The sequence below is a fragment of the Salvelinus sp. IW2-2015 genome, linkage group LG17 (assembly GCF_002910315.2).
Source record: "Salvelinus sp. IW2-2015 linkage group LG17, ASM291031v2, whole genome shotgun sequence".
In the NCBI taxonomy this organism is placed as follows: Eukaryota; Metazoa; Chordata; class Actinopteri; order Salmoniformes; family Salmonidae; genus Salvelinus; species Salvelinus sp. IW2-2015.
The window spans coordinates 14,521,367-14,541,741 of NC_036857.1; the positions used below are offsets into that span (position 1 = coordinate 14,521,367).

General features: G+C 42.9%; 1 protein-coding gene across 3 annotated transcripts; it reads right to left on the minus strand.

Annotated features, from left to right (window-relative positions):
• Window positions 1-326: 326 nt before the first annotated feature.
• LOC111976981 (acetyl-coenzyme A synthetase, cytoplasmic) lies at window positions 327-20,068 on the minus strand. 3 transcript variants are annotated; one of them, XM_070447875.1, is made up of 19 exons: window positions 19,769-20,068; window positions 19,103-19,257; window positions 18,399-18,594; window positions 12,694-12,889; window positions 12,107-12,179; window positions 11,371-11,446; window positions 11,043-11,154; window positions 10,154-10,201; window positions 7,125-7,262; window positions 6,827-6,997; window positions 4,732-4,865; window positions 2,994-3,126; window positions 2,326-2,382; window positions 2,122-2,202; window positions 1,824-1,932; window positions 1,559-1,627; window positions 1,092-1,268; window positions 888-962; window positions 327-719 (listed from the first exon to the last, which is right to left on the minus strand). In XM_070447875.1, the coding sequence occupies exons 2-19, from the start codon at window positions 19,227-19,229 to the stop codon at window positions 592-594; spliced, it is 2,100 nt and encodes a 699-aa protein (XP_070303976.1). In that variant the 5' UTR covers window positions 19,230-19,257; window positions 19,769-20,068; the 3' UTR covers window positions 327-591. The 3 variants fall into 3 exon arrangements, with proteins under 3 accessions (XP_070303976.1, XP_070303977.1, XP_023861969.1); XM_070447876.1 differs by having other exon boundaries at window positions 19,103-19,253; window positions 19,769-19,858; XM_024006201.2 differs by lacking the exon at window positions 10,154-10,201 and having other exon boundaries at window positions 19,103-19,932.
• Between the last annotated feature and the right edge of the window lie 307 nt (window positions 20,069-20,375).

Here is a 20,375-nt window from a genome sequence, read left to right on the forward strand (position 1 = left end):
AGACCCTCTTAAATAGCATGACAGTTGCTGGTGAATGACATAGGCCATATAAAAGGGTTTTTGAAAGCTTCAGTTATCCTTCATTTATTTCTTCAAAGGGGGACCTTGGATTTATTTCTAATACAATCAACCCAGTCTAAACAGAGGAAAGAGGAGTGTTCAGCGCAGTTCTGCTCGTACACACTAACAAGCCCCCTCTGCCTCTAGAAGACAAAGATGGAGTGGAAAATGCATCTCAACAACTTAAAACATTTCAAGCGTGCAGACAAACATGCATAGCGATCCTTTGTCAAACGGCAATGAAATAAAAATGACAAAAGTCTACATAGTTCAAATGGAGAATTTTTTTTTTTTTTTTTAAACTTTTGAATCTAATAGTACATCAAGTGTACTTCATAAGAGGGGAGAACTGAACTTCTGACAAACTAGAGGGATTTTGTTGTGTTTCTTTAACCCCAGTGTTGGCTTGAGTCCCACAGTGAAGGCTCTACAGTTACATTTATACATCTCCTTCTGCTCCTCGTCCTCTTCCTTCCTGTTTAGCCTCGGTAAGAGTGTCAGGGCTCTCTGACCTCCTCTGTAGTTGTGAGCTCACATTGCGCCACAGCAGCGGTTCTGGAAGAGCAGTTCGATGACCGAGGAGTCGGCTAGCGTGGACACATCGCCCAGGTCTTGCTCGTTACGGGCAATCTTACGTAGCACACGCCGCATGATCTTACCTGTGTACACAGAGGGGGAAGTAAAGGCAAGTCAGTCACTAATGAAGTTACCAGCTCTCATTCAAAACACCTTTCAAATCAGTGGAAAATGTTACATGTTCACATACAAAACCATGTTTGTACAGAATAAAATCATAACCAACAATCATAACCAAGGTACACGCTCACCTGATCTGGTCTTGGGAAGGCCTGGGGCATTCTGTATAAAGTCTGGAGTGGCAATGGCACCAATCTTCTCTCTCACTATCAAAGCAGATAAACAGTACAGAAACCTATTGTCGGTGTGGGATGCATGCAGACAGTGTAGGACAATCCCCTTTATCATGTTCAGTGACAGTACTGTAGTTGGCTTTATACACACATAAAACGTACCTTGTTTCTTTAACTGGGCCTCCAGGGTGCGGCTGAAGCTGACTCCGTCTGTAAGCGTGACGAAGCAGTAGAGACTCTCCCCTTTGACAGGGTGCGGCCTGCTAACTACCGCTGCCTCGACCACCGCCTCGTGCTCCACCAAGGCTGACTCCACCTCTGCCGTGCTCAGCAGGTGACCTGATGTACACACAACCCACAGGATTATCATATAGTACAACAGTCCACTGATCTCTACTGTAAATCACAAGTAAGAGAAGGTTCTTACATGCAGCATGACTAGAAGACAACCTTTAATATTTCACAACAGCAGACAGTGCCCTAGTAGTGGTAGTTCTATACCTCCCCAGCTCAAGATAAATGAACACCTGTTAGAGCACTATACTAGCAGTAGTGCAGATGACAGGACAGACGACTCCAACACACTGTACATCACATTTCACAGAGCTCCAGCTGATGGAAGTGCTCACCTGAGACATTCAACATGTCATCTATCCTCCCTGTGATCCAGTAATACCCGTCCTTATCTCTACGGCAACCTGGGGGGGAAAACAGCAATACATTCATGCGATTTCCATGTCAACAACAGAGGGTCTTGATTTAGTATACAAAAAAAACCTGTCCATGACACAATGAGACTCAAAGAATACATATGGTAAATGTGTGAGTTATTCTACAAAACGTCAGTCATTAATGGTGCTCAGGACTGTGTTTGCCATGTTAGACTCATCTTACCGTCACCAGTGACGTAGTATCCTGGGAATTGCTCGAAGTAGGTGGTCTCAAACCTCTGGTGGTTCCCATACACAGTCCTCATGACTCCTGGCCAGGGCTGTTTGAACACCTGAGGGGRATAAGAAGCAAGGATGTCCAAAGTCAAACAAGCAGTGAAGATCCACTTCATCAAATATAGACAGCCGACAGCATACTGCAGTGAGAATATTGCGTATTGGAGTGAGAATTAATCTAATGTTTAGTACTGGGTAGAACTCTACATAAACTTCTGGATAACTAATTGCTCCCGTTGTCTTACCAGGTAACCCTCGCTTGGTCCCTCAAGCTCCTCCCCAGACTCATTCAAAATGGCAGGGACAACTCCAAAGAAAGGAAACGTCTGGTGGAGAAATGGGAAAAGACCAGAAGGCAATTTAGACCAACATATCCCACGATGACAGGGAGGGAGCATCTCAGTGAGCAGGAATTGGGAAGTTGATATTGTCAATATAACAACACTTACAGCAGAGCCAGGCTTCATGGGCGTGGCAGCAGGTAGAGGAGTCAACACGTGGCCACCCTGAGACAGCCAATGGGAAGAGATTGTCAGAACAGAGATTACAGTTACAGAAAGATGTCCATTCAATAAATTCATCCATGTCTTTAACGTATTGAATCAAGACAGACTGCGTGACCGAAGGTAAACGCCCCATTCCTCCCCCACCGGAAGCATCTTACCCAGAGCTAAAAACCAAATCACATTCTGAAATGTTTTGATCAACATGATAAATGTAACCTACGTCTGCCTTATTTATGAACAGCTGAAATAAAAAGCCCACAGTGATTTGAACCAACACTCCAAAAATATATTAGGATGTAGGCTATTTCTGTCTGTTGTAACTAAGAGCATTGCAGTAGCACACAGACTGCCTGTCGGTGTCGTGCTTATGTTTGTAATAGCCTACTGTTACAGACAATGAGGTTTGTTGTACAAATCGATCATGTCTTCGGTACACGTCGAAGTTCGTAGGCTACGCCAGTCAAAGACCGATCATCGCCACAGGGGACAAAAAAATGTGCATGAAGTAGAGTCAAGAGAATGCAGCCACTCCGTTCAATAAAATCTATTCAGTAACATTATTTTTTGATGTGTGTTAATCTAAAATTCATTAAAAAGAATAAACTGCTGACGGTCTCAGTCTGCCAGAAGGTGTCGACCACGGGGCACCTCTTCTCCCCCACCACGCTGTAGTACCACTGCCACGCCTCCGGGTTGATGGGCTCCCCCACAGTCCCCAGCACCTTCAGAGAATCCCGCTTGTACCTGACACACACAGGGAGGGAAAGGGTTAACAGACACCCCCATAGCCTCAAACAAAACATGCAGACATTTCCCAACACTTATATATATCAGTTTATAAACTGGGTGGTTTGAGCCCTGAAAACATGTATTTTTACCGCTCTAATTACACTGGTAACCAGTTTATAATAGCAATAAGGCACCTCGGAGGTTTTCGGTATATTGCCAATATACCACGGCTAAGGGCTGTATCCAGGTACTCCGCGTTACGTCATGCTAACATGGCTCCGTGGAAATCTAATGAGCATAATACAAAAATCCCCATCAAAATCTGTCAGTTTAAGCTAAAGATGTGTTTTAACATGGGCTGCATCTCAATCCACTGCAACCACCGATGTCAGCCTTACACATCTGCTGTGAAAGGTGGCAAAGCTAGAGCGGTGTTTGTCAGGTAACGAGACAGCCCGAAAATCAGGATGTCTCTATGGAAAGATGGTGTTCTCTGTTTTGCTCTACGACCCGCACAAGAGTCATAGGACTTGTCTGAAGTCTGTAAATCCGATCTGCCAACTTCTGTCTGTAGCATCTGAACAGTTTGGGCTACACACTAATATGACCCCTTTGTGGAAAGGTGAATGTCTCACGAACACGTACGTCGTTTGTTTTGCTCTAGGACACCCACAAGCCTCGTCTGAAGTTCCCTCAGTACCAGTTGAGTAAATATGGAGCTCAGATATATTTAACTAAACTTTCTAATATCTCTCAGATATAGGACAGACACTTCAGAACAAACTTCCTTTAGACTTTGTTTGGGACTGTCTGTTTATCCATGTATGAAGCTGACAGTGCTGAGTAAAACCTTAAACTCAAAAACAGCAGCTCTTTGCTGTATTTGTTGCCAGCCTCGCTCTAGTCATGGTTTAAAAAGAATAGAAATCTCACAGTATCAACTTTGCTGTAGCTTTCTTTTACACCTGCTACGTTACTGCAGACACGGTAATCTGAGCCATCGATTGGCCAGTGGTAGGCCTATAGTGCACTTGATTGGCTCCCCCCGGGAAAGGCAGAGTTCGTAACTTCAGACATGAAATGGTTCAAAAAGTTGCCTACCCGGTACACAGAGCAGCTGAAACAGGTGCACCTACTGCCAACAGCCTGGGACAAATAAAAAAATAGGAAGGCAAGGCGTACTGTTGTTTTTTTAATAGAAATGTTTGGCGATCGACAAGGAATGCCTTGGACATCGACCAGTCAATAGGCGGTTGGTGACCACAGCCTTAAGGGGTCCATAAACTCAAATAGCTAAATTATTCTTGGTATGACCATCTTAAACCAATTTCATATAGTTTAGTAGAACCCCCCCCTCATCTTAGACTCTAGTGGATTAAATGATAATATAAACAGATGGAGAACTCAATCTGTAGATACAGGAATGCTTCTTCTGTACTATGAAGCCCTATCATACTCAGGCCAAGGTCATGTTCAATAGGATATMATTTTTTAATTTTATTTTTTTAAACAGGGTCAACAAGGAGGTACTGTCCAATTTGAACAGTTTTGTTAGTGTGCCCTAATGAACACAATCCTGGTGCGGAACAGGCTGAATGARCCAAGAGTGTGGAGACTCACTTCTGGACGGGCTCACTCCCATATTTCATGAGGAGGCGGATGGCTGTGGGCGCCGTGTAGAACTTGGTGACTTGGTACTTGTCGACTATCTCCCACATGCGGCTGACGTCCGGATAGGTGGGCAGACCCTCGAACTGAACATGTATCAAATTCACATCAAAACCGAGCCAGAGGCAGATGGTGTAAACACAACCTCATGATCATAACCTAACTAAGTCATCAATAGCTGTCTGAACTACAGGAACAAGTAGAGGTAGAAAATAACATCCCCTTCCATCTTCCCCTCCTGTTTATACACACATGAGAATACCTTTTTATGAGTCGCTTTATGATATTAGTCAATAAAACCATGACTTGGTTATAAAACAAATATCTCTAACGTTTGTCAAAATGGACTATGGACGTTTTAGACACATTTAAGGTCATACAACATTATGAAGTCCTGTTGCACAACATTGTAAAGCCTTCTTTCAATATAACAATGATAAACTTATCACATTTAATCATAAAAATACTCTGGGTGTGTCCAAGTGTCCAAAAGAGCACCCTATTCCCTATATATAGTGCACACCTTTAGACTAGRGCCCTATTCCCTATATACAGTTGAAGTGGGGAAGTTTACATTCACCTTAGCCAAATACATTTAAACTCAGTTTCACAATTCCTGACATTTAATTCTAGTAAAAAGTCCCTGTCTTAGGTCACTTAGGATCACAACTTTATTTTAAGAATGTAAAATGTCAGAATAATATAGTAGAGAGAATTATTTATTTCAGCTTTTATGACTTTGTTGTCCTTAAGCCATTTTGCCACAACTTTGGAAGTATGCTTGGGGTCATTGTCCATTTGGAAAACCCATTTGCAACCAAGCTTGAACTTCCTGACTGATGTCTTGATGTTGCTTCAATATATCCACMGTTTTCCTACCTCATGATGGCATCTATTTTGTGAAGTGCACCAGTTCCTCCTGCAGCAAAGCACCCCCACAGCATGATGCTGCCACCCCCGTGCTTCACGGTTGGGATGGTGTTCTTTGGCTTGCAAGCCTCCCCCTTTTTCCTCCAAACATAATGATGGTCATTATGGCCAAACAGTTCTATTTTTGTTTCATCAGACCAGAGGACATTTCTCCAAAAAGTACAATCTTTGTCCCCATGTGCAGTTGCAAAGCCAGTTGTAGTCTGGCTTTTTTTATGGTGGTTTTGGAGCAGTGGCTTCTTCCTTGCTGAGCGGCCTTTCAGGTTATGTCGATATAGGACTCGTTTTACTGTGGATATAGTTACTTTTGTACCCGTTTCCTCCAGCATCTTCACAAGGTCCTTTGCTGTTGTTCTGGGATTGATTTGCACTTTTCACACCAAAGTACGTTCATCTCTAGGTTACAGAACACGTCTCCTTCCTGAGCAGTATGATGGCTGCGTGGTCCCATGGTGTTTATACTTGCGTACTATTGTTTGTACAGATGAACGTGGTACCTTCAGGCATTTGGAAATTACTCCCAAGGATGAACCAGACTTGTGGAGGTCTACAATTTTTTCTGAGGTCTTGGGTGATTTCTTTTGATTTTTCCATGATGTCAAGCAAAGAGGCACTGAGTTTGAAGGTAGACCTTGAAATATATCCACAGGTACACCTGCAATTGACTGAAATGATGTCAATTAGCCYATCAGAAGCTTCTAAAGCCATGACATCATTTTCTGGAATTTTCCAAGGTGTTTAAAGGCACAGTCAACTTAGTGTATGTAAACTTCTGATCCACTGGAATTGTGATAGTGAATTATAAGTGAAATAATCTGTCTGTAAACAATTGTTGGAAAAAGTACTTGTCATGCACAAAGTAGATGTCCTAACCGACTTGCCAAAACTATAGTTTCCTAAAAAGAAATTTGTGGAGTTCCGACTTCAACTGTTTATAGTGCACTACTTTAGACCAGGGCCCTACTCCCTATATATGGTGCACTACTTTAGACCAGGGCCCTATTCCCTATTTATAGTGCACTACTTTAGACCAGATTCCAAACAGAATAAGGTTCCATTTCAGACAGCCCTCTTCCTCCTCTAAATGACAGTATTAAGCCTGTGGCCATCCACTCACCAGGACACTGGTGGCCCCGTTAGCCAGGGGCCCGTAGGTGATGTAGGAGTGGCCCGTGATCCAGCCGATGTCGGCCGTGCACCAGTACACATCATCAGGATGGTAGTCAAACACCAGTTTGAAGGTGGTGGCCACGTAGAGCATATAGCCACCGATCGTGTGCAGCACACCCTGATTACAAGACACATGATCACCACAGCAGCATTTACACGTATGTGAAGACAGAGTGCAAAAATCTATATCAAAATGAGAGAAAGGGAGTTAGAAACGGAGTGCCACTGCTGCATAGCATGTGTACCTTGGGTTTCCCGGTGGAGCCGCTGGTGTAGAGGATGAAGAGGGGATCCTCAGAGTCACACCACTCTGGTTCACATTCCTCAGACACACCACTCAGCAGGCTGAGCCAGCACTGATCCACCTCAGGGTTCCACGGCACCTGGCGGAACCACACACACTCTGGTAAAAACCACACAATGACATGGATCCCTGAATTTTTACAGCTCTTGAGACCACATCAAGACATCCTGATAACGATCATAGGAAAAAAAAAAAAAAAAAAAGAAGTCTAATCTTACTTTGATTCGGTCAAGAGCAACAACCAAGCCTAATTGATAGCAGTAGGAAGAAAAGTATAAATGCTTCTAATCCCTAAATCAGGAGTGAAAATGTTAGCTCAAATCAAACATGCTCAGATAAGACAAAAAACGAGCTATAAAAAGGTGCTGGTAAGTCTAAGTGAATCAGCGTGGTTTACACKTTAACAGTCTGAGAATGGCGAGAGAAGTTAAAACATTTGTTAACTCCTAGAGTTCACAATCAAATTACTCTCCTAAAATGCTGCTCTCGGGGTTAAAGGTCACTATATGGGTGGGGCTAATGAAATACACTGAACAGATGTTCTAAAAATATGGGTAGGGCCCTGCATTTCTTGAATTTTTTTTCTGAAATATGCCAAATGTGCATAACATTGATAGTGTTGCACATGTATTGATATACACTCAGTGGACAGTTTATTAGGTACAACAACCTGTTCACAAAAATGGTTCTCTCCAACATACAATGAGTCAAGTGGTCGTGGCTTGCTATATAAAGCAGGCAGACAGGCATCGGAGCATTTACTTACTATTCGATTGAACGTTATAGAATGGGTCAAACAAGTGATCTAAGTAACTGATCGCCGGTGCCAGGCGCACTCGTTCCAGTATCAGAAATGACCAGTCTCCTGGGCTTTTCACGCACGACAGTGTCTAGGGTTTACCGAGAATGGTGCTACAAACAAAAAACATCCCGTCAGCAGCAGTCCTGTGGGCGAAAACAGCTCGTTGATAAGAGAGGTCGAAGGAGAATGGCAAGAACTGCGCAAGCTAACAGGCGGGCCATAAACAGGCAATTAACGGCGTAGTACAACAGTGGTGTGCAGAACGGCATCTCGGAACACGCAACTAGTCGGTCCGTGTCACTCATGGGCTATGGCAACAGTCGACCACACCGGACTCCACCCCCATCAGCTAAAAACAAGAAGTGGCTCCAGCACCAACAGTGGACAATTGAGGAGTGGAAAAACATTGCCTGGTCCGACGAATCCTGGTTCCTGTTGCGTCATGCTGATGGCAGAATCAGGATTTGGCGTAAGTCCACGGCCCCATCCTGCCTGCTGTCACCGGTAGAGGCTGGTGGTGTAATGGTGTGGGAAATGTTTTCCTGGCACACGTTAGGTCCCTTCATACCAATTGAACAACATTTCCACACCCCGGAGAATCCGGGTTGTTCTGGAGGCAAAGACGGGTCCGACCCAGTACTAGATGGGTGTACCTAATAAACTGAGTGTATATTGACAGTGGTGCACAATCTCAGTAAGGCTTTAAAAAAAAACAGAGATTATCTGAAGCATGAAATGAAAGACCCCACTTACAGTATGAGAGATCAATTACATCTACATGGAGTCAGGGGTCAATTACCTCTTATCTGAAACCTTAGTCATTGTTTATCCTTCAGTGAGTGTGGTTACATGCACACAATAATGTGATTATTGTGGATAGTCAGATTAATAAATAGTTTGAATAAAAGTTTACATGCTTTGCAAGAAGAATGATTTCTTTAATCCTGTTTGTATGGACACATCTGAAATCAGGCTACTTGATGGCACTCTGATAAATGCAGAAAACACGCAATCAAAATAAACGTTCTACAACAGCAAACATGTTATTTTTGGGAAGCATATTTGATTCGGAGTTCGAACATGTGAAAACTACTTCTAAGACCCATACATTCAGTTGTTCCGAACTCACTTCACTCACACTAAAGCGGCTGGCTCGCTCGGCTGGTGCTACCACATGCAACGATCAACTACACCGCTGGAACGCCRATTACGTTGTTTACAGGGCTTAATAATTAGAAAGATTGCTCAGAAAATCTGTTGTTTTAATTGGCGTATGTTTACTTCGATTTTGACCTTACGCCGATTAAGATAGCAGAGTAAGGCGTTTACATGACTATTGCATAATTTGCCTACTGCCATAAATCAGTTTAAGGTCGAATTATTAGTGTGCATGTAAACGTATCCAGTGTTTCTTTCAGGTCAAACCTAATAGTATTTATCACCATCTTAAAGATGCACTACACAGAAATTGGTCAGACATTTCCTGGCTGGTAAAATTCTAATAGTTTGCCTAATTTCAGTTTGTGACAATACAAGCAGTGAAATACAAATAACGCAGTGAAATATAATTTCCATAACCAAAAATATTGTATTTTCAGCTGTTTGAAAGTAAAAGACAAAAGCGATACATTAGAACGGGAAGGATAGAAATATTTTTTTATTTAACCTTTATTTAACTAGGCAAGTCAGTTAAGAACAAATTCTTATTTACAATGACAACCCACCGTTCCCCGGTAGGCCAACAGCCTTGTTCAGGGGCAGACCGACAGATTTTACCTTGTCAGCTCGGGGATTCGACCTTTCGGTTACTGACCAAACGCTCTAACCACTAGGCTAACTGCCGCCAAAAAAAAGCTCACATCTATCGCTTCTTAGACTTGCTCTCAATTAGTGACAAATCTATAACACACATTTCTGTGGATTTGGTCAGGTAGCCCAAAAAGTTACATAATGCAGCGAAAGTAAAGCCTAAAGCCAGGCAGAGATCAGGTAAGGGACCCCTGACAGGTGTGAGCTGACAGACAGACACTCAGACAGAGGGGTGTTACTATACGTGTAACACGATTCACCCCCAGGGTTAGCCTACCGCTGACAAGTAGATCAGACAGGTGTTAAGAAGAAAAGGACAAGAAATGGAGAGAATTCAAGCTCAGGGAAATCTGAAATACCTGAGGGACGGGATGGATTTTCTTTACTCTGTCTTTCTGTTTCTCCTGCTAGAAGGGGTTAATGGAAATGGTTAGGCCTATTTGAACAAACATAAAAAGAGGTGGCTTCATGTCATTTGAACCATGACATCGAGACAAAGCCGTACAGGCTTCGCCAAAGGACTATCTACGTGTTGACTGTTTCTGGAGATACGTGAAAAACAAACACAGTAGGGAGTTAACATTAAAGTGAAAATAAGGTATTTATTAATTAAACAGTAGCCCCAGTAGCAAATGTTAAAGGTGACAGACCTGCCCTATGAACACAGGGGTCGTATTCATTAGGCACCAACCGGAAAAAACTAACAGGGAGGGACAGCGGTCTAAGGCACCGCATCGCAGTGCTAGAGGCGTCACTACAGACCCGATTTCGATCCCAGGCTGTCTCGCAACCGGGAGACCCATGAGGCGGCGCACAATTGGCCCAGCATCGTCCGGGTTAGGGGAGGGTTTGGCAGGCTGGGATGTCCTTGTCCAATCGCGCGGGCCAGGCGCATGCATGCTGACTTCGGTCGCCAGTTGTACGGTGTTTCCTCTAACACATTGGTGAGGCTTCCGGGTTAAGAGAGCAGCATGTCAAGAATCAGTGTGGCTTGGCAGGGTCGTGTTTCGGAGGACACATGGCTCTCAACCGTCGCCTCTCCCGAGTCCGTAGGGGAGTTGTTGCGATGGGACAAGACTAACTACCAATTGGATAACACGAAATCGGGGAGAAAAAGGGGTAATTGTCCAAGAACAAACACCCATTTTTAATTCCCGTTGCAAAACAGTTTGCTGTGGTGTRCTCTAAATGAATAGAACCCTAAAGAGAGACCGAGGCGCGTGAAAGAGCTTTTGCTGGTGGTCTCACCTGCAGGTCAGGACAGGGCCGCTTGGCTGGGGGAGACTGAGAGCTGAGGGGAATGGCCTCCACCTCCTTGGACAGGTGTTTAAGCATGATACACCTCTGTACTGGGAAACTCCTGACAGATGGAGAAGAGAGTTGGGCAGTGTGAAAGAGTAGAGGAAGAGACAAAGTAAAAGGACAGAGTCGTGATTCACATGAACAAAGTCTGCATGACCCTCTCCAAGTAAACATACAGATATCTATCGGCAAGGATGTGTTGTAAATATCAAGCAAAGAGAGAGTAGAAGTCTGTATACGCGACTGGCTAGTCAGATAGAAAGTGTGTCCTTACTTGTCCCTGCATTTCTGTAGTGCGTCGTCAGCGATCACCTTCAGGTTGATGAGCTTATCTCCTCTGTAGAAGCCATCTGAGAGAGGGGGGGTATGATGGGATGGGGGAGTTCAGAACGGATGAGGTCAAAGGGTGCAAACCGATCAATGAGAGAAAGGCAGGGCAGTGCTTGCTATCGACAGGACTTCACTGGTACTGTCGGTCTGACTGCATTGGCATAAACCTGTCACAACCTGGGAACAATCTTCATATTGATATTTTAAAATCCGCTGACAACAAAAATGAATGATTCTTAGATTATATTCATATGTGGCAAAACATTTTAGTATTGCGTGCTCAGCTCCAAAATGTTTTAGGATATCAAATGAATGCATGTCTGGGTTCTAGTGTAATTGAACAGCAGCCAACGGGTGTCGCTAATGTGCAACGTTTTTAATTCACTTAATTCCCCATGTAACAGTCTTCAGCCATAGACCAAAATTGCCCAGGACCACACCCAGTCACTCACAATGGGTCACCATCTAAAGAGGTTATGGTGGTTATCCGATTAGCGTCACTCCAAATCCAAAGCTGTACAGTGATGCAGTAGGCCTGTACAGTGGGCTGGGCTCACTATGATGAGTACAAAGCCACGCTAATTAACACTGTGGATTAGGGGGTCAGGGGATAATCTGTGGCACTGTAATCCAATCTAATAAGAGTGTCTTTATTACTGCAGTTTAGTTTGCAGTCTCACCGGCCGTGATCAGCAACGAGCACTGGGAGTCCAGGATCCTTTCGCACAGCGACTCTGCCGAAAAGCCTGCAAACTGGATAGTACACACACACAGAAATACACACATCAAATACAGTGTACTGTGTGCAAATGCACTCTAAAGTGTTTGCCTATTCTGTTTGCCTTGTAGGGTGTTGGTAGATAGATCTGTTCCTTCTAAGTCTGTATGAGGAAAAAGCTAGCAAAATGGGTATTACAGCCACTTTACCTACTAATTCAAGGTCGCTGAAGTGCACTTTAATGACGGTATAAATCCGGCTGGTATGATGTGCCTATAGGTTTTAGGGTTGTCAATGATACCAGTATGACGTCAGGAAGAAAAGGAAACTAAAACGTGAAGCAGACTTAGAGCAAAACAGTCCTAATGTTGGAAAACACAGCCTCATGTTGTCTCCCAGAGTCACACTTATTTCGCAAGCTATAGCACACAATATTTTACATAAAGTAGGATTTTAAAAGGATCATAAAGTCTGCTTCGTGTTTTATTTTTTTGCCACGGAAAATCTGCCTAATCCAGACAGTTTAGGTGTATGTTGTTAGTTACTCACCACGATTGAGTGCACAGCCCCGATGCGGACACAGGCCAGCATGGCCACCACCAGCTCCACCACCATTGGCATGTAGATGGACACGCGGTCGCCCTTCTTCACCCCCTGGGACTTGAGCACATTGGCAAACTGGCAAACCTGCTGGAGCAGCTCTCTGTATGTCACCGTGCTCTCGTCGCCAGGCTCGTTCCCTTCCCTGTAAGGGGACCAACAGCATAGATATCATACAGAGATACAGTGCATTCTGAAAGTATTTAGACGCCTTCTCTTTTTCCACATTGTTACGTTACAGCCTCATTCCAAAATGGATTAAATAAAAATCCTCAATCTACACACAATACCCCATAATGACAAAGGAAAAACTGGTTTTTAGAAATTTAAAACAGAAATACATTTACATAACTATTCAGACCCTTTGCTATGAGATTCAAAATTGAGCTCAGGTGCATCCTGTTTCCATTGATCATCCTTGAGATGTTTCTACAACTTGATTGGAGTCCACCTGTGGTAAATTCAATTGATTGGACATGATTTGGAAAGGCACACACCTGTCTATATAAGGTCCTACAGTTGACAGTGCATGTCAAAGCAAAAACCAAGCCATGAGGTCGAAGGAATATTCCATAGAGCTCCGAGACAGGATTGTGTCGAAGCACAGATCTGGGGAAATCTACCAAAAAAGATCTGCAGCAAATGAAGGTCCCCAACACAGTGGCCTCCAGCTTTCTTAAAATGGAAGAAGTTTGGAACCMCCAAGACTCTTCCTAGAGCTGGCTGCCCGGCCAAACTCCGCAATTGGGGGAGAAGGGCCTTGGTCTGGGAGGTGACCAAGAAYTCAATGGTCACTCTGACAGAGCTCCAGAGTTCCTCTGTGGAGATCAGAGAACCTTCCAGAAGGACAACCATCTCTGCAGCACTCCACCAATCAGGCCTATGGTAGAGTGGCCAGACAGAAGCCACTCCTCACCTCAGTAAAAGGCACTCCTCAGTAAAAGGTACATGACAGCCACTTGGAGTTTGCCAAAAGGCACTTAAGGACTCTCAAACTATGAGAAACAAGATTCTCTGGTCTGATAAAACCAAGATTGAACTCTTATTCCTGAATGCCAAGCATCACTTCTGGAGGAAACCTTACACCATCGTTACAGTGAAGCATGGTAGCGGCAGCATCATTCTGTGGGGTATTCCAGTGGCAGGGACTGGAAGACTAGTCAGGGTTGAAGGAAAGAGTAACAGAGCAAAGTACAGAGAGATCCTTGATGAAAACCTGCTCCAGAGCGCTCAGGACCTCAGACTGGGGAAAAGGTTAAATTTAAAATGGATAAAAATTGGGATTTTGTGTCACTGATCTACACACAATCCTCTTAATGTCAAAGTGGAATTTTGTTAGAAATGTTTATTTAAAAAAAGTTAAACGTTGTCGAGTCAATAAGTAGTCAACCCTACATAAGTTCAGGAGTAAAACTGTGCCTAACAATTCCACAAGTTGCATGGACTCATTCTATGTTCAATAATAGAGGGTAACATGATTTTTGAATAACTACCCCATCACTGTACACCACACATAGAATTATCTTTATGGTCTCTCATTCGAGTAGTGAATTTCAAGCAGAGATTCAACCACAAAGACCAAGAAGGTTTTTCAACGCCTCGCAAAGAAGGGCACCGATTGGTAGATGTGTAATAATGAAAAAAAGCAGACGCTGAATATCTCTTTGAGCATGGTGATGTTAATTAACAGGTGTCCTTCCTAACTCAAGCATGGTGGTGGCTGCATCATGTTATGGGTATACAGCTAAGCACAGGCAAAATCCTAGAGGAAAACCTGGTTCAGTCTGCTTTCCAACAGACACTGGGAGACGAATTTACCTTTCAGCAGGACAATAACCTTAAACACAAGGCCAAATATACACGAGTTGCTTACCAAGACGACATTGAATGTTCCTGAGTAGCCTAGTTACTGTTTTGAAAATCTATGGCAAGACTTGACAATGATCAACTTGACAGCGCTTGAATCATTTTAAATAAGAATAAAATGTGCAAATGTTGTATAATCCAGGGTTGGAAAGCTCTTAAGATTCACAGTTGTAATCACTGCCAAAAGGTGCTTCTACAAAAGTATTAACTTTGGGGTGTGAATACTTACGTAATATGATATTTAAATTTGAAATACATTTGCAAACATTTCTAAAAACAAGTTTTCACTGTCATTATGGGTTGTGTAGATGTGCGAAGAAAAAAAAAAGATTTAATCCATTTTGAATTCAGGGTGTAACAAAAATGTGGAAGTCAAGGTGTACGAATACTTTCTGAAGGCACTGTAGATGTTATCCCCCCCAAAATTCTGAAGACGAGTAATACTAAACCCCTGCTTTCTACTCAAACCATTCAAGCACACCAACATGCTCACAAACCTAATATTCAATGTGGATAAATTCTAGCTAAGTATCTCATGTGCCTACAGTTAAAGTAATAAACTGTGACATTGTGGCTCTCTGCTTTACTCAGCAATGTGCCTGAGCTGTGGAATCATTTGTCTCTTGGAATCGCCTTTAAAAACGAGAAATGCATGACCGGCAAACTAAGGACAAGCTCTTAAAATGGCAGTGTGCGCACTAACGGTAGAATTTGGGACTGTGTGGTTACTGGGCATGATTGTACCTCTGTTAATCCTTAAGAGTCTATCGACTCCCGTGCTTCCCTCGAAGTATCAAAATACAAAAATCTGCTTCAGAAACGGTCAGTTTAAGCTAGAGATGTCAGCTTGAGAGATATTGCATAGGCTACGTCTCAGTCCAACGCATCCGCCTATGGCCGCGCTACAGCGGTGTTCGTTAGACATCCCGAATATCAGTCTTCACGAAAACGTCTGTAACGTCCAAACGGTTTGGCCTACAGTACTATTATGGCCACTCTATGGAAAGGGGAAACTCACGAACATGTTGTTGTTCTCCGTTTTGCTCTACACCCTCACAAGAGTCACAGGACCCGTCTGAAGGGAACCCATACAAACGAATGGAAGGATGAAGGTAGATTTGTGGCAACAAATATTTTTTATATACCTAAAGTGGTCCTAAAAATTCAAAATCAAATAGCTAAATCATCCATGGTATGACCATCTTGAAACAAGTCCATATGTTAGCTTAGTCCCCAACCCCCACCCAACAGCTTAGACTTTGAGGTTAAAGCACTGTGTCCCTTACACAGTTGGCCCTCTTATCCCACTGGCCCATAACAAGAGCCCCTAGGGACTTCTACAAAATTAGAGCAAAACTCACTGTAACCAAGTTCACCCAATCAGCCCACATTCCACCCAAGGATAACAATCACTAATTGTGTTGTTGCTCTGCAATACCTTGTTAATTTGAGTGCGAAAGTAACTCTGCCAGACAGAAATCAGTGTGGGAGAGAAGATAATGGATTTCTCATTTGAGGTAGCAAATGCATTTGAGCAAACAGCACATAGACTTATGATAAACTTAATAGCATTTGGAGTTCTCCTCTACAGTCCAGGACACACATTGCTTAATATAAACAAAACACAGCCGTGTCTAATAGGAAATCTAAAGGAAAGGCCGAGTTTGGTCTTTCCTATTGTGCAACACAATAGGCCTCCCAGATACTGTAGAAGGCCACTTATCTCACAACGTTTTATGTGCAAGAGCGCGAGGAGGAAAATACCCATGCAAAGCTCTGCTTTCACACAACATGGATCTCTCACTAGAGACTGCCCACTGCTCCCTTTTAGATTTATGTTTGTGAGCTGCATTCTGCTCATTGGCAGAAAACTACACCATTGCTGGTAGGTCAAGGTCATCCAAACAGTTTCCCTCTCTCTGGTGGTGACAGAGTGTGGCGAAACACACACACACACTCCTATAAATAGTCAGCAGGAAAAAAAATCTTTCCACTCACGTTCAAGATGTCAAAGTACAGATGACAAAGACGCCAACTCTGTTGTGGAGGTTGGCAGAGGACAGACAAAAACATAGGCCTGCCTATTACCTACACATGCACTAAATAAACAAACTATAGTTAAGCAATAAGGCCCGAGGGGGTGTGGTATATGGCCAATATACCAAAGCTAAGGGCTGTTCTTATGCACGACAACACAGAGTGCTAAGACACAGCCCTTAGGCGTGGTATATTGGCCATATATCTCAAACCCCCGAGGTGCCTTATTTCTATTATAAACTGGTTACCAATGTAATTAGAGCCGTAAAAATAAATGTTTCATCATACCCATGGTATACGGTCTGATATACCACGGCTTTCAGCCAAATCAGCATTCAGGGCTCAAACTACCCAGTTTATAATACAAATTAGATCATTTAGGGACAAAACAGCTAAAGTAGACTATCCCCAGACAAAAAGCTAGCCTATTACAACATTGCGAGACCAAAAAGTAACTTGATAAAGAAAAGGACATATCCATTGGATTGAATAAGCTGAGAAGTAGCAGGGCAAATCTAATGGTATGGCTGACAGTACATTGGAACTGATAGGACAGACATTCACACTTGAGGAGTCATGAGCACTGGAAGAGACTGCAGAGAACATTGCATTTTACGCTAGAGCAACGTGGGACAAAGAAATGTCTAAGTTTTGCAAAATCTCTCCCAACTTTAATAACTGTAATGACTAGCCTGTCGGAAAGGAATACACTTCAAAATTCTACTAGTGAGAAAAAACATCTCCTATAGTGAGAAGTCGGTTTTCTAAAATCAGTTAAGTTGAGACCTCTGAGTAACATACGCAGTCAAAGTCAAGTGTAGGCCCAATGCTGTTCATCATTAGACATCAACTGGTAAATGCACAACAATTTGCAAGACACATACACTTGAGACTAGAGCATATCAAAACTGCAGCATACATCGATGTCAGTTCCCTGTGGTCTAAATGACCTAGTCTGGTGTGGTTAATGGGGTGAGCAAAGAGCATATGTGTATTGTGTCTCAACTTCAAAGCTCTCCTATTCACTCATACCAACAAAACACACAAGTAGCTACCACATCCCTAAATAACCCACCCAGCACTAGAAGTCTATCCTTCCTCATAGATTCACTATTCATTCATGAGGACATCTCTGACCTGGGGCTGGCTTTACAAAAGAGGGGGGCGGGGGTCTTAAGCACTAGTCATTTCAGACAAGACCAGATACAAAGGACCGAGGATCATTGTAGAAGCATTCAGCCTCCTGTCCTAGAATTCCATCAAATTGTTCCAGAGGGGCACTCTCCTCAAGCAGTGAACAATACAATGTCAAGGAGAGAGTGCTTTGACAGCCTCCATAACCCCTTTCAACACACATACACAGGCCATCAGACTTTTAAACAGCCATCACCAACACAGTGAGGCTGCTGCCTACATACAAACTTGAAGTTATTGGCCACTTCAATAAATGGATTACTAGTCAATTCAATAATGTTTACATATCTTGCATTACTCATCTCATATGTATAAACTGTATTTTATACCATCTATTGCATCTTGCCTAAGCCGCTCAGTCATTGCTCATCCATATATTTAAATATTCTTATTCCATTTCTTTACTTAGATGTGTGTATTAGATAGTTGTGGAATTGTTAAGATTACTTGTTAGATATAGCTGCACTGTCGGAACTAGAGTCACAAGCATTTCRCAACACCCGCAATAACATCTGCTAACCATGTGTATGTGACCCATAAAATTTGATTTGACACACCAGTAGAATGCCACTTTGTCCCCTAGCCTCTTCTCGTGAACGTTACAGTCCAGGACATTGTAGCAGATGTTGGTGGTGGCCCCCTCCATGCACTTGATGTAGATCTCCCCCTTCGTCACGTCAAAGTTGTAGTCCATGAACTGGCCCTTGTGCTTCGACTTCCAGTAGAAGTCTTTTGCAATGTCACCCCAGAATGCTGGAACAAGGAAACATAATGAAGGGCCATTCTGATGACCCATGACAGGTGGCTGATAGGGACAATCATCCTCCCCCACCAGAGAACACAGAAATGACAAACACATTCATTTCTTGTGTCACATTTCCTTGACATGCTCACAGTTGTTGGAAAGCTTCCGAGTAAGATTCTCCCAAATGTCTAAACCATGTTACAGAAAAAAAGCAAACATGAAGCAAGACAAGCACACTAGCATAGACATGTGAAAGATATGCTGGCAAAATCTATACACTGGGGTCTGAAGTAAAACAAGACCTACTGCTGGTATAAGTATGTATATAATCTCGCTATTTTTTTATTTTATTTTTTACTGCTGCTAGTTAAACTACTTGTTACCTTTATTTCGTATTTTTTAAACTGCATTTTTGGTTTGGGKCTTGTAAGTATTTCATTGTAAGGTCTACACCGCTTGTATTCGGCGCATGTGACTAATTCAATTTGATTTAAATGTATTTGTAAATAAACCTACCATCTGGATTTTCAATAGATTTCAGGTAGAGTTCTTTGTACTTCTCAAAGTTGGGTACATGAGCATCCTTCTTTAAGTCTCCTCCTGCATGAAATACGTCCTCCTTCGGTGCTTTGTCTGGAATCATTTTGCCCTCGAGTCAGCTGGCTAGCTATCTATCGAAATACGAGACAAAAGATGGCAAAGCTGCGAAGAATGGTATTGACGATAAATTGCGCTATTTGTTCGTGCTTACTGCTGCTCAAACTACTACGTGCAATTTAAAAAAAAGCCTCCAGTGAGTCACCCTCTCACTGCATGGTATTGAAGAAAAACAATGGTACAACTGGCATAGTTCATTCTTACTTCCTTTTTTAAGGATGCTTCTTTAGCCTCCTAGCTACTTTAGAAGTCGACTCTCGATTAATGCATAGGAAAGCAATACAGTACGTTAACTGAGATAATGACGTTAGCTAACTGTCAAGCTAGCCAACGTTAACTTAGCTGGTTGCAAATCCAAGCAATATTTCCAGGCAGTGGAACCCAAAAGAAACGAGATAGCAGCTAGCTAACTTTAGCGACATCAGCTATTCAACGCGTTAGAAAATAGCTTAAAATATAAACCACTTCTTGCTATTCAAAAGGTTAATAACTGCGTTTTCAGTTAGCTAGCTAACTTAGACCCACCGCTGGCTGGAGTTCAAATCCTTGTAAAAAAATAAAAAAAATCTAGCTGCTATAACTATAAGGAAGTAGCAAACGATTGACTTGAGAGCGAGACGAGGCCGTTCTGTTTGAAGTGGTAGCTTGGACACCACTTGACTTGATGGCGCCTTCTTCCATTCAAATTAAGCAACATGGAATGCTTATCTGCAAAAGTATCCGTTTTCCCTGAAGTGGAGGTGGTCTGCCCTTCGTCCAAATGTTGTCTTTTGAAGACAGAGACAACGCGAAGAGCGCATGAGGAATGACGGTAACCTGAACTCCGGTTGGCCCTAAAATGGGCGGAGCGGCAGCCAATCATATTTGAGGAGAACGATTACGATTCCATTAAATACGTTTGAAAGATACCTCCACTTCCTCCAAAGCCAAAGGGTATTTTTGTTGATAAACTTTCCTCTCATCAGGTGTGTGTGTGGGTATGTGTGCAAATCAAATTGTATTTGTCACATGCTTTGTAAACAACAGGTGGAGTTAAAGTGAAATGCTTACTTATTGGCCCCAACAATGCAGAGTGTGTGAGCATGCATCTCCAGGGGTCAGTGTTTTGTGTTAATGAGGTCATAAAGAGGAT